Here is a 12715-nt window from a genome sequence, read left to right on the forward strand (position 1 = left end):
TTAATTTTATTTTTGCGAACGCTTTTTGTATTTTTTCAAATACTGTGAACATTAAAAAAACATGTGTTACCTAGAAATATTTTATTTAAAATTATTGCTATTTTTAATTAAAAAAATAAGCTTCGAAATTTTAAATGTCAAAATTAATTTTTGAAACTAATATCTTATTGTTGTATTTGCAATCAATAAAATATGCTTAAACAAAATTCTAATTGTTGAAATTCGGGAATTTTCCAATTCGGTAATACAATAAACTGTCGTAAATTTTATTATTCGGGAATATTCCTATTCGGGAATTTTATAATTCTGAAATTTTATTATTCGGGAATTTTCCAATTAGGTATTTTTATTTTTCGGTAATTTTATTATTCTTATATTTTATCATTTGGAAATTTTCCAAATCGGTATTTTTATTTTTTGGCAATTTTATTATTCGTGAATTTTCTAATTCGGGAATTTTACAGTGTCGGGAATTTTATTTTTCGGGATTTTTCAGTCGTCCCATTTTTTAAAGAACAAATACAAATAAAGAGATGCATCATTCGGTCATCTGTCGATGAAAAAAATTTTGTTTGATATCCTAATTAAAAAATTGTTGTTTATTAAATTTGTTTTTGAAAAATCATATATTAATCATCAAATGATGAATTTTTCTGGAATTATCATAAAGTTCCTAATTTATAAAAATGTACATCGAAAAAAAAAAAATAATAATAATTTTCTGCCGAAAAATGCCTGATTACTGCATTTGTTCGTTAAATTTGTTTATAATTTTCCGGATTTAATTTTACTTTACGTATAATTAAGCTTTTAAATTCTAATTTAATAACAAAAATAAACTTTCTTTTAGCAAAATGACAAGGAAAACGACGAAGAGGAATTTGTCAAACCAAACAGCTCGAAGATCAAGCGATTATCGAAGATAAAGACGAGTCGAAGGGTTCTTGGTAGTTGCAACTAATTTTATCTACATAGGGGTAAATTATATTTTTTGCATCTTCGATGAAATATTTGCTTGACTTTGTTAGTTTTGTACTTGTAGGTAAATGTTTCGATGCCTTTTACCTTTTTAGCATTGTTACTATCATATATACATATTTTTTTTTATATCGACGTAGGTATTACCATCTATTTTATAGATCTTCTTCGCGAGATAAATATTGCTTTTATCATTTTTCTACTTTTAAAGGAGACGAGATTGTTTGAACCCATCTCGTACTTTTACGGAAAATATTACGTTTTTTAAGGATGCATTGGAAAGCAACATCATCAACTTTCTTTAATAAAGAATCCAATTCTTATCTGCATCTAATGAAAGACTCTCGACAAGTGATTGATATCGAGTTGGATGATCATTCATATTTTATCCTAAAAAAAAAATAGTTTTAGGAAAATATATAGGTTACTGTGTAATAACATTTCTTTTTTCTCTTTATTTGTATAAAGTGAGGTATATATACGTTTGCAAAATTTACTTTTAAGAGCATCCGAGAAATTCAGTGCAAAACTATTTCAGCAATGTCAAAGATGCAAAATTTACATTGCAATAAAAGATCGTCTTTGAAAAATTAAAGTGTTGCAGCTTATAGAGAACTAAATTTAAATGAAAGTGTTTACTTCGGCCGTTCGCAAATTTTATATTTAATTTCAGCTGACGTGCATGAAATTGGTATTCATATCCATATATGTTTTTATAACTTCTATGTCTGTCTATGTTCGTAATTATTACTTATAAAACATAAAATTATACTACCAAGTATAATTTATATGATATTTAATGAAGTCAATACATTTGTACACTGATGACGCTCAAGATTGAGAAAAAGGATATTATATAGACACTAAATATAACAATTGATATACGAAATTACAATTGTGTTTAGTCGATACTTTGAAAATAATTTTTTAAAGTTAAATTTATAAAATAATTCAAAAATGATGCAGTTATTTAGATTTTCTGAAAATGAGAGATGAAAGTGGTCTTAACTCCACTGAAATTTTCAGATGTTTAATATATGGTAATATAGTCAACTTACTATAAAATAAAAAGAAAAATTTCCCGACAAAAAGACAACTTTTTAGCAAAATAGTTTAATTTTCAGTCAAGAAAATTAAGTTTCAACAGAAAAAAAAAAAATTGCAATACATTTTTTTTTTACCACAGAAATGCAGTTATTGTTTCCACTAAAAAGAACGAATTTTTGAACATCTAGTTAGAATTTCAAGCCGATAAATAGATTACCATCAAAGATTTTGTTTTTTATAAAAAAAAAATCGAATTTTCAACTAAAAAAGGTCAAATTTGAACAAGAGATATAATAGTCACGTTTTTAGTTGAGAGAATTCATTCTTCATAAAAAAGAAATCGTTTATTTTTCTACTATAAAAAACGAATTTTCAACTAAATCTTACATTTTTAGTTAAAAAAAAATTAGTTTACAGCCTAATATTAATTTTTTTTTTTACAAAAAATTCGAATTTTCAACAAAATTTATAAATTTTGAAACAATTGATTTTCTACTAAGAAATACGAATTTTCAACCAAATAATTAAATTTTCATCACAGCAAGTAATATTTTTATTTAAGAGATATATTTTTTAATCAGAATAATAGGTTAAATGTCAACCAAATAAATGATTTTTTCGCATAATAGTGACATTTTCACCATACCCGAATTTTCAACCAAAAAGATGAATTTTCTACAAAAACAGCGAATTTTCCACGACATATGTGTATTTTAAAACGAACGGTTTATTTTTTTCCACCAACAATTAACGTTCATAAAAAAGTCAGTTCACAATCGAAGATTTATTTTGTACAAAAAAGTCGTATTTTCAATAAAATATATAAATTGTCAACAATTATTTGATTTTTCTACCAAAAACATGAATTTGTAACAAAAAATTGAATTGTCACATTTTCAGTTATAAGAATGAATTTTCACGAAAAAAATCCACAATTTTCAAGCATATTGTTAAATTTTCAAGAAAAAAAATGAATTTTCGACTAAAATGAACCTTTAACCCAAAAATTAAATTTTTAATTAAAAAAGAATAGTTTTCAACAAAAAAGAATTAATTTGATGCATAATAGTGTAATTTTTAACAACATATATTAATTTTCAAACATATAGTTCCTTTTTTTATCATAAAAGACCAAATTATTAAATTCTTAATTAAAAAAATATATTTTTTAATAAAAGATTAATTTTATACAAAAAACTCAAATTTTCAACAAAATACATGGATTTTCAAACAAGCTTAAAAAAAATTAATTTTCAACCAAAAATTAATTTTCTACACAAAAGTGGATTTTTTAATAAAATACATGAGTTTTCAGCCAAATACTTAAACTTTTAACTAAAATGATGAATCTTCAACTCAAAAAAAGAATTTTTAACTAAGAAAGAATAATTTTTAACGAAAAAAAAATTTGTTAGTGAAAAAAGAACAAATTTTAAACAAAATATTTAAATTTTCAACCAGGAAGATGAATTTTTAACACAATATATGAGTTATTAAACGTGTAGTTGATTTTTTTTTACAAAAAGGACGAATTTTCAAGTAAACAAATTAATTTTTAAGTCAAGAAATCAATTTTCATTCAAAAAAATTAATTTTCTTCCGGAAAGTCCAATTTTCAAAAAAATGCATGAAACAAAGAAATTAATTTTCAACTAAAATAAATCTTCAACAAAGAAAATTAATTTTTATTAAAAAAGAATCATTTTCAACAACAAAAAATTCATTTTGAACCTAATAGTGACATTTTCACAAAAGACATGTATTTTCAATCAAAACGATTAATTTTCTACTAAAAAAGGCGATTTTTTAATCACAAATGAATTTCCATAGAAACAGTTTATTTTTCTGTCATAAAATTTCAATTTTTGATTTTCAAAAATATTAATTTCCAATCAAAGAATAAATTTCTACAAAAAAGTCGAAAATTCAACTAAATACATGAGTTTTTATCCTAATAGTTGAATTTTCAACTAAAATGATGAATCTTGAACACAAAAAAAAAGAATTTTAAACTAAGAAAGAGTAATTTTTAATTAAAAAAAATAACTAACAATTTTGATGAAAAAGAACTAATTTGAAACAAAATATTTAAATTTTGAAACAGGGAGATTAATTTTTCACACAATACATAAATCATCATACATGTTGTTGATTTTTCCACCAAAAAAAGGAGAATTTTCAACCAAAAAATTTAATTTTAGAGCCAAGAAATAAATTTTAATTGAAAAATATTAATTTTCCACAAAAAAAAGAATTTTCTACAACATATGTATTTTAAAACAAACGGTTTTTTTCTACCATAAAAGACGAATTTTCTACAAATTGTCAATTAAAAAAATTAATTTTCAACAAAAAATTAATTTTTTTTTTAAATTTTTTTAATTAAAAATAAAGAATAATTTTTAATTAAAAAAAAAATTTTAGTGAAACAAAAATTTTAAACAAAGTATTGAAATTTTCAAACATGAAGATGAATTTTTAACACAATATATGAGTTATTAAACGTGTAGTTGATTTTTTTTTACAAAAAAGACGAATTTTCAACTAAACAAATTAATTTTCAAGCCAGGAAATAAATTTTCATTCAAGAAGATTAATTTCCTTCCAAAAAGTCCAATTTTCAACAAAATACACAAATTTTCAACCAACTAGTTAAATTGTTCATTAAAAGATCAAATTTCAATGAAAACGAAAGTCACATTTTTATTTTAAAAAATTAATTTCCGACGAAAAAAAAAACAATCTTCAACATCAAAAATGAAAGTTTAACTAAAAAAGAATATTTTAAAGCAAAATCGTACAATTTTTACTAAAGGCATGTATTTTTAACCAAAAAGATGAAAAATCTTAACAAAAAGGAAAATTTTCAACCAAATAATTAAACGTTCCGAAAAAATTAGTTTACAATCCAAGATTTATTTTTTACAAAAAAGTCGTATTTTCAATTAAATATATACATTTTCAAAATTTCATTGATTTTTTTACCAAAACATGAATTTTTAATAAAAAATCGATTTGTCACATTTTCAGTTATAAGAATGACATTTCAAGAAAAAAACACCACAATTTTCAAGCATATTGTTAAATTTTCAAGAAAAAAAATGAATTTTGGACTAAAATGAACCTTTGACCCAAAAAATTTAATTTTTAATTAAAAAATAATATTTTTCAACAAAAAAGCATTTGAAGCATTCAACAACATATATTAATTTTTAAACACATAGTTGCTTTTTCTATTATAAAAGACCAAATCCTTACATTTTTCATTAAAAATTATATTTTTTAATGAAAGCTTAATTTTCTACAAAAACTCGAATTTTTAAAGCAGTAGTTAATTTTTCTACAAAAAAATACGAATGTCCAACCAAATAGTTAAACTTTTAGCCCAAAAAATAAATTTTTAGTTAAAAAGATTAATTTTCTATAAAAAAGTTGAATTTTCAACCAATAGTGGAATCGCTAAAATTGATAAAAATAATAAAAAATGATGCAGTTATTGCAACCCATAATGAAACAAAAAAAATTTATAATATGATCGAATCAGGGATAACAACAACAAAATAAATGAAATTTCAACTAACAAAGATAAATTTTCAATAAAATATGAAAGTGTCACATTTTCAGCTAAAAGGATTAATTTTGACCCCCCCCCCCCATTGTCAAGAAAATAATTCAATTTTTAATCAAAAAAATTAATTTTCAACCTAAAATATCCATTTTTTTTACTAAAAAAGAATCATTTTTAACCAAAGAAATGAATTTTCAACCTAAAATATTAATTTTGAACTAAAAAAATAATAATTTCGAAACAAAGAAATTAATTTACAATCTAAAATATTAATTTTTTTAATAAAAAATAATATTTTTTAACAGAGAAGTCCTAATCTTAAGAATAATACTGAAATTTTAACCGATCACACAAATTTAAAAACTACAAAGATCAATTATCTACAAAAAAAATCGAATTTTCAAACAATTAGTTAATTTTTCTACCAAAAGAACACGAAATTTCGGCTACATAGTTTAATTAATTTTTTTACTAAAAAAGTATAATTTTTAACCAAAGTAATTTAATTTTTAACCTAAAATATTAATTTTTTACTCAAAAAGAATAATTTTTAACCAAAGAAATGAATTTTCAACTAAAAAAGAATAATTTCGAACCAAAGAAATAAATTTTTAACCTAAAATATTAATTTTTTACTAAAATATAACATTTTTTAACAAAGAAGACCTAATCTTAAGAATAATACTGAAATTTTAACCAATCACACAAATCTATAACTATAAAGATCAATTTTTTACCAAAAAAATCGAATTTTCAAACACTTAGTTAATTTTTATACTAAAAGAATACGAAATTTCAGCTAAATAGTTTAATGTTAAACTCAAGAAATTAATTTTCATTCAAAAAGATTATTTTTCTACCAAAAAAGTCGACCGTTCAACAAAATAAATGAATTTTCAACTAACAAAGATAAATTTTCAATAAAAAATGAAAGTGTCACATTTTCAGCTAAAAGGATTAATGTTGACCCCCCCCCCCCCCCCCCCCCCCCCCCCCCATTGTCAAGAAAATAATTCAATTTTTAATCAAAGAAATTAATTTTCAACCTAAAATATCAATTTTTTTTTACTAAAAAAGAATCATTTTTAACCAAAGAAATGAGTTTTCAACCTAAAATATTAATTTTTAACTAAAAAGATCAATTTTCTTTTGAAAAAAAGCGAATTCTTAACTAAATTACATGAGTTTTCATCTAAATAGTTGAATTTTACCATTTTTTAAATATAAAGATTTACATTTCTTAAATTTTATACTTACCATTAATGTCCTTTTTTGGCATTTTCTTATTTGCAGGAGAAAAAAATTATTTTATTTTTTTGCAAAAAGCTTGCCTTTTTTATTTTTGTATATTAAAAGATTGTTCTTCTCCCAGTGTTTCAAATTTTTCCAATTTTTCTGATCCAATGAGATTGCAGCTTATATAACTAAAATTAAATTAAAGTTTTTCACTTAAGCTGTTCGAAACTTTTAGATTTAATTTAAGCTGACCTACATGAAATTAGTATTCATGTGCATAAATGTGTTTTTTTTTTTAAATTCTATCTCTGTTTCTATTCCTAATTATTACTTATAATTATAAAAAAAAATGATACTACTGAATATAATTTATATTATATTTAATGAAGTCAATACATTTGTACAGTGATGACGCTCAAAATTGAGAAAAAGGCTATTATATAGTCACTAAATATAACAATTGATATACGAAATTACAATTGTTTTTTGTTTAGTCTCGACATTTTAAAAATACTTAAAGACGCTTAGAGAATTTTACATTTTTTTCGCGAACTATAACGACGCATTAATATACAAAGCAAGATAGATTACAACTTTTTCTCTTTTTAGCTAAAATTTCAAAGACTAATTTCAAAAGTATAAAAATATATCAAAATAGATATTTTATATATTTACAAATGCTCTATTATAAATGAATTAGTAAGAGTTCCTAAGAGTAAGATGAGTTTCAAAATAATTCTGAATGAAAGATTACGATCAATTGAAAAAATCGAAAGAAAAATTAAAACGAATCCATTTCAAATCATGAACTCAATAAAGTATGTTATTTTTTTTATGTAAAAAATAAGAAGACACGTATCTCTTTAATTTACATTTAAAAATTTTTAAAGAATATTTTAAAATCTTAAGGGTAAAATGAGTTTTATTCAATTTTACATTAAAAACCGTGAAATTAAGGATTTTCTTCTTTAAATTTATTCATTTTTTAACTTTTTCAATGTTCAAAACATAATAAAAAAAATTATAATAAATGGTATTTAGATTTTCTTAAAATAAGAAACAAATTTTGTCTCAAAATCCCTATTTTTTTTTTTTAGTAATAATAGCTAATATATTCTACTTGTCAATAATTTCATTGAAATTTTCAGAAGTGATAAGGAATTAAAAAGTAATAAAAAAATCAACTTAACATAAAATAAAAACAAAAAATGTTCAAAAAAAATACCAAGTTTCAACAAAATAGTAAAATTCTCAGTTTAAAAAATTAGTTACGGAAAAAAGTAACAAAATGTGAATAAGAATTTTTTTTATGAAAAAAAAGAAATTTTATCCAAGAAAACGAATTTTTTGCCATAAAAAGTCAAATTTTAACCGAATAAATGAATTTTCAATTAATAAATAGCACTTTTAAATAAAAATTTATATTTTCAGTTTAAAAAAATTAATTTTTAACACAAAAAAAAATTTCTTTGGCCCAATATAATTAATTTTTAATTAAAAAGGTATACATTTTAAAAAGAAAAGAACTATTTTTTAACAAAATATTAAAATGTTTACCAAAAACATGAATTTTCAACCAGAAATATGCATTTTTCACCAAGATGAATAACTTTTCTGATAATACGAATTTTCAAACTAGTTGATTTTTCTACAAAAAAAAAAGAATTTTCAACTAAAGAAATAAATTTTTATCCAAAAAGATTAATTTTCTACAAAAAAAATTTTTTAACTGAAAACGGTGAATTCAAAGTGAAAAATAGGATTAAAAACTTTTCAAGTTGAAAAAATTAACTTTTAACGACAAAATAAATTAATAAATTTTCAACTGAAAAGTAAATAGTTAAAACTAAAATTATGAAATCTTCCAAAATTATTTATCTTTAAACCAAAAAAAAAAAAGAATTTTTGACGAAAATAAAATAATTCTAAAAAAAGAAAGAAATTGAAAAAAAGAGTGAAATTTTCACCAAAGAAATGAATTTTCATCCAAAAAGATGAATTTTTAATCAAAAGCATAAATTTTCAACCAGAAAGATTAATTTTCTATCAAAAAAAAGGTGAATCTTCAAGCCAAAAAAATTAATTTTTAACGAAAAAAAAATTCTAAAAAAAGAAAGAAATTAAAAAAAAGAGTGAAATTTTCACCAAAGAAATGGATTTTCATCCAAAAAGATTAATTTTCTACAAAAAAAAAAATTAACTGAAAAAGGTGAATTCAAAGTGAAAAATAGGATTAAAAACTTTTCAAGTTGAAAAAATTAACTTTTAACGACAAAATAAATGAATAAATTTTCAACTGAAAAGTAAATAGTTAAAATTAAAATTATGAAATCTTCAAAAATGATGAATCTTCGACCCAAAAAATGAATTTTTGACGAAAAAAAAAAATTCTAAAAAAAGAAAGAAATTAAAAAAAAAAGAGTGAAATTTTCATTAAAAAAATGGATTTTCATGCAAAAAGATGAATTTTCAACCAAGAAGATGAATTTTCAATCAAAAGCTTAAATTTTCAACCAGAAAGATTAATTTTCTGCTAAAAAAAAGGTGAATCTTCAAGCCAAAAAATTAATATTTAACGAAAATAAAATTCTAAAAAAAGAGTGAAATTTTCACCAAAGAAATGGATTTTCATCCAAAAAGATGAATTTTCAATCAAAAGCATAAATTTTCAACCAGAAAGATTAATTTTCTACAAAAAAAAAACTAACTGAAAAAGGTGAATTCAAAGTGAAAAATAGGATTAAAAACTTTTCAAGTTGAAAAAATTAACTTTTAACGACAAAATAAATGAATAAATTTTCAACTGAAAAGTAAATAGTTAAAACTAAAATTATGAAATCTTCAAAAATGATGAATCTTCGACCCAAAAAAATGAATTTTTGACGAAAAAAAAATTCTAAAAAAAGAAAGAAATTAAAAAAAAGAGTGAAATTTTCATTTAAAAAATGAATTTTCATGCAAAAAGATGAATTTTCAACCAAGAAGATGAATTTTCAATCAAAAGCATAAATTTTCAACCAGAAAGATTAATTTTTTACCAAAAAAAAGGTGAATTTTCAACCAAAAGGATGAACTTTCAAGCAACAAAACTAATGTTCTACAAGAAGCAATGCATTTATTTCAAGTAAAAAAAGGTAAATTTATAATAAAAAATAGAACAGTAAAACTTTAAGTTAAAAAATGATTTTTTAATAACAAAATAACGAAATTTCAATAAAATTGTTAAATTTTTTTTCATAAATGGTTCATCTGTAAAAGAAAAATTTTCAACTGAAAAGTAAATAGTAATAATAGTAAAATAGTAATAAAAAAAGAACAGTAAAATTTTCAGTTAAATAAATTAACTTTTAACAACAAAATAACGAATTTTCAACAAAATGATAAATTTCTCTCAAAAATAATTAATCTAAAAAGATAAATTTTCTACTGAAAAGTGAATATTTAACTTTGCAGGTAATAAAAGAATTTATTTTCAACCCGAAAAAACAAACACTTTTCTAGAAAATAGGTAAATTTTTATACTAAAATTATGAATATTCAACCCACGAAAAATAAATTTCTGAATAAAAAAGAACATGAATTTTCAATCAAAATGATGAAATTTCAACAAAAAAGATCAATAGCAACAAGGACGAATTTTCAAACAAAATATTTAAATTTTCAGATATTTAAATTTTCAGCTAGGAAAATCAGTTTTTAAACAAAGATTTATTTTCTACAAAAAATTCGAATTTCCAATTAAAAATATGAATTTGCCATTTTTCAAAAATATTAAAGCTTTTCTTATTTCAGTTTTTCCAGCTTTTTGCACTTTTTCAAAATTTATAAAAAATAAATAATAAATGGCAAATCTATTAAGAATTTTTTTAAATAAGAAAAATGCCTCATAGACCCCATTTTTTATGAAATTTCAAGAATAATCGGTACTAATATAGACTACTTAACTATTAATTTCCTATTTGGTATGTTTATGTTTTTCAGGAGAAAAACATATTATTTTTTATTTCTTTTGCAAAACCCCTTGCCCTTGCATTTTTATAGATTTGAGGTTTTTTCTTTTTCCAGTTTATCAAGTTTTTCTGTACTCTTTTCGAACCGATGAGAAAAAGAAACAATAAATAAAAAAAGGTAAAGCAATTTCAATAAAAATAAAAATTAAAACACAAACTTTTCTCAACACAGCTATCTTTTTTTAGTTAAAATTTTCAGAAGTGATAGGTAATATATAAAGAAAACTTATCGTAAATAGCTGTACTTTTTTTTTATTATCGGTTACAAATGAAAAAAGTGATAAATTTATATTAAGTACCTATAAGATCTAAAAGTTTCACGAAAAAGATGGTTTCTTTGAGAATTGTTTTTTCTTTTTTTTTCAAAAAATCGTTATAACAATACTATCTGTATTATTATTTTTTTTGTTGGATTTTGAAAAGAGTGCAAAAACTAGATAAACTGAAAATTGGCAAAAAATAGTCATTTTACTCTTAAATAAAAAAATATCCCTAAAAAAGAATCGCGATTTAAAATGGATTCGATCGTGACTTGAATATAGAAAAAGTGACAAACAGAATCGAGACAAATGAGTCTCCTTATAAATCTTTTGACAGATCCATTCGTTCAAACACCTTCATCACATTTATATAACATCTTCGATACCTGAGTTTCAATTTGAAACCTCGAGCGTTCGCTAATTATCATAAATAATTAATTAATCGTGGAGTTAAATTTTGCTCTTGGAAATTAATAAATATCACAGCTGCGACGCTAAAGTCTAGGTCAATAATTTTCGATTCCGGCTTTAGAATTCGCTTCTTCTGTGCATCGATGCTTAATGCTTATGAAGGACCAACCGTCTAGATGCGCACTCATATGACAATGATACAATAAATAAGCATATATGAGCAAACTAAAAGAGCTAAAGATTATTCACGGATATTATTTGATTTATCCAGCCAATAAATGCCGAAACTTTTACATAAACACCGGGAACGTCGACTCTGCCGCAGCCGAAACCCCATGAAACTAATCCCGCTAATTCGTAAAATCCGTCGTCTTGACAAACTAAAGGTCCTCCTCCATCGCCCTGAAATAGAAAATTAATTATTAGATTTCAGGTTATAACGAAAATTTCGCTTAATGCCGTTACAACTTTCGGTTCCCAACTATAATTTAAAACAAAACAAAAAAAAATCCAAATACACTTTTTAGTTGCCGGGCGCCAGGTCTACTTAGACCAAAAAAAAAAACCTTAAGGGCATGTGACACAGCTAAATACCTATATTACCGACGACAGTTTTTCAGTTCACTGAATGTTTTTTTGAACCTAAGAACTTTTTTTGTAAATAAAATATCGGTCTCAAACTTTGAGAAATGCAAGAGCCAAAAGAAAACTACGTTAAAGTACAAAGTTTAATAATAAAAGATGTAAAAAAAAATATTTCAACAATTAATTCCAACGGCATCAGCCGACACGAAAATACGAAACCTGGCGGCCACTAGACGAGGCTCGAAAGAGTTCGTATTTTCGTGTACAACGTTACCGGCTGATGCCGTTGGAATTGATCGTTGAAATATTTTTTTTTACATTTTTTATTATTAAACTTTGCACTTTAACGTAGTTTTCTTTCGGTTCTTGCATTTTTCAAACTTTGAGACCGATATTTTATGTATAAAAAAAGTTCGAACGTTCAAAAAATGTTGAGGTTCAGAAAAAAAGATGAAATAATTTTCAGTGAAGTTTCTATCAAAATGCAGTACCTAAACGTACTTTATTGACGTACTTTATTTTCAGTTCACTGAATGTTTTTTTGAACCTAAGAACTTTTTTTGTAAGTAAAATATCGAGCTGAAACTTCGGGAAATATATTAGAGTGCAATAAAGTACGT

The 12715-nt window shown here is 22.8% G+C and overlaps 2 protein-coding genes across 2 annotated transcripts in view; one reads left to right on the forward strand and one right to left on the reverse strand.

The window, feature by feature from the left end:
- LOC117179751 (kinesin-like protein Klp61F) overlaps positions 1-1863 on the forward strand; it is a 62921-nt gene extending 61058 nt beyond the window's left edge. Inside the window, exon 14 of the mRNA XM_033371823.1 lies at positions 851-1863. Coding sequence (XP_033227714.1) covers positions 851-961 — 111 coding nt within the window. The 3' untranslated portion in view covers positions 962-1863. The remainder of the gene's footprint in view (positions 1-850) is intronic.
- A 9485-nt stretch (positions 1864-11348) lies between these two features.
- Positions 11349-12715, reverse strand: part of LOC117179835 (protein masquerade) — an 86269-nt gene continuing 84902 nt past the window's right edge. The window contains exon 11 of the mRNA XM_033371981.1: positions 11349-11912. Coding sequence (XP_033227872.1) covers positions 11745-11912 — 168 coding nt within the window. The 3' untranslated portion in view covers positions 11349-11744. The remainder of the gene's footprint in view (positions 11913-12715) is intronic.

The sequence above is a fragment of the Belonocnema kinseyi genome, chromosome 9 (genome assembly GCF_010883055.1).
Source record: "Belonocnema kinseyi isolate 2016_QV_RU_SX_M_011 chromosome 9, B_treatae_v1, whole genome shotgun sequence".
Lineage (NCBI taxonomy): Eukaryota > Metazoa > Arthropoda > Insecta > Hymenoptera > Cynipidae > Belonocnema > Belonocnema kinseyi.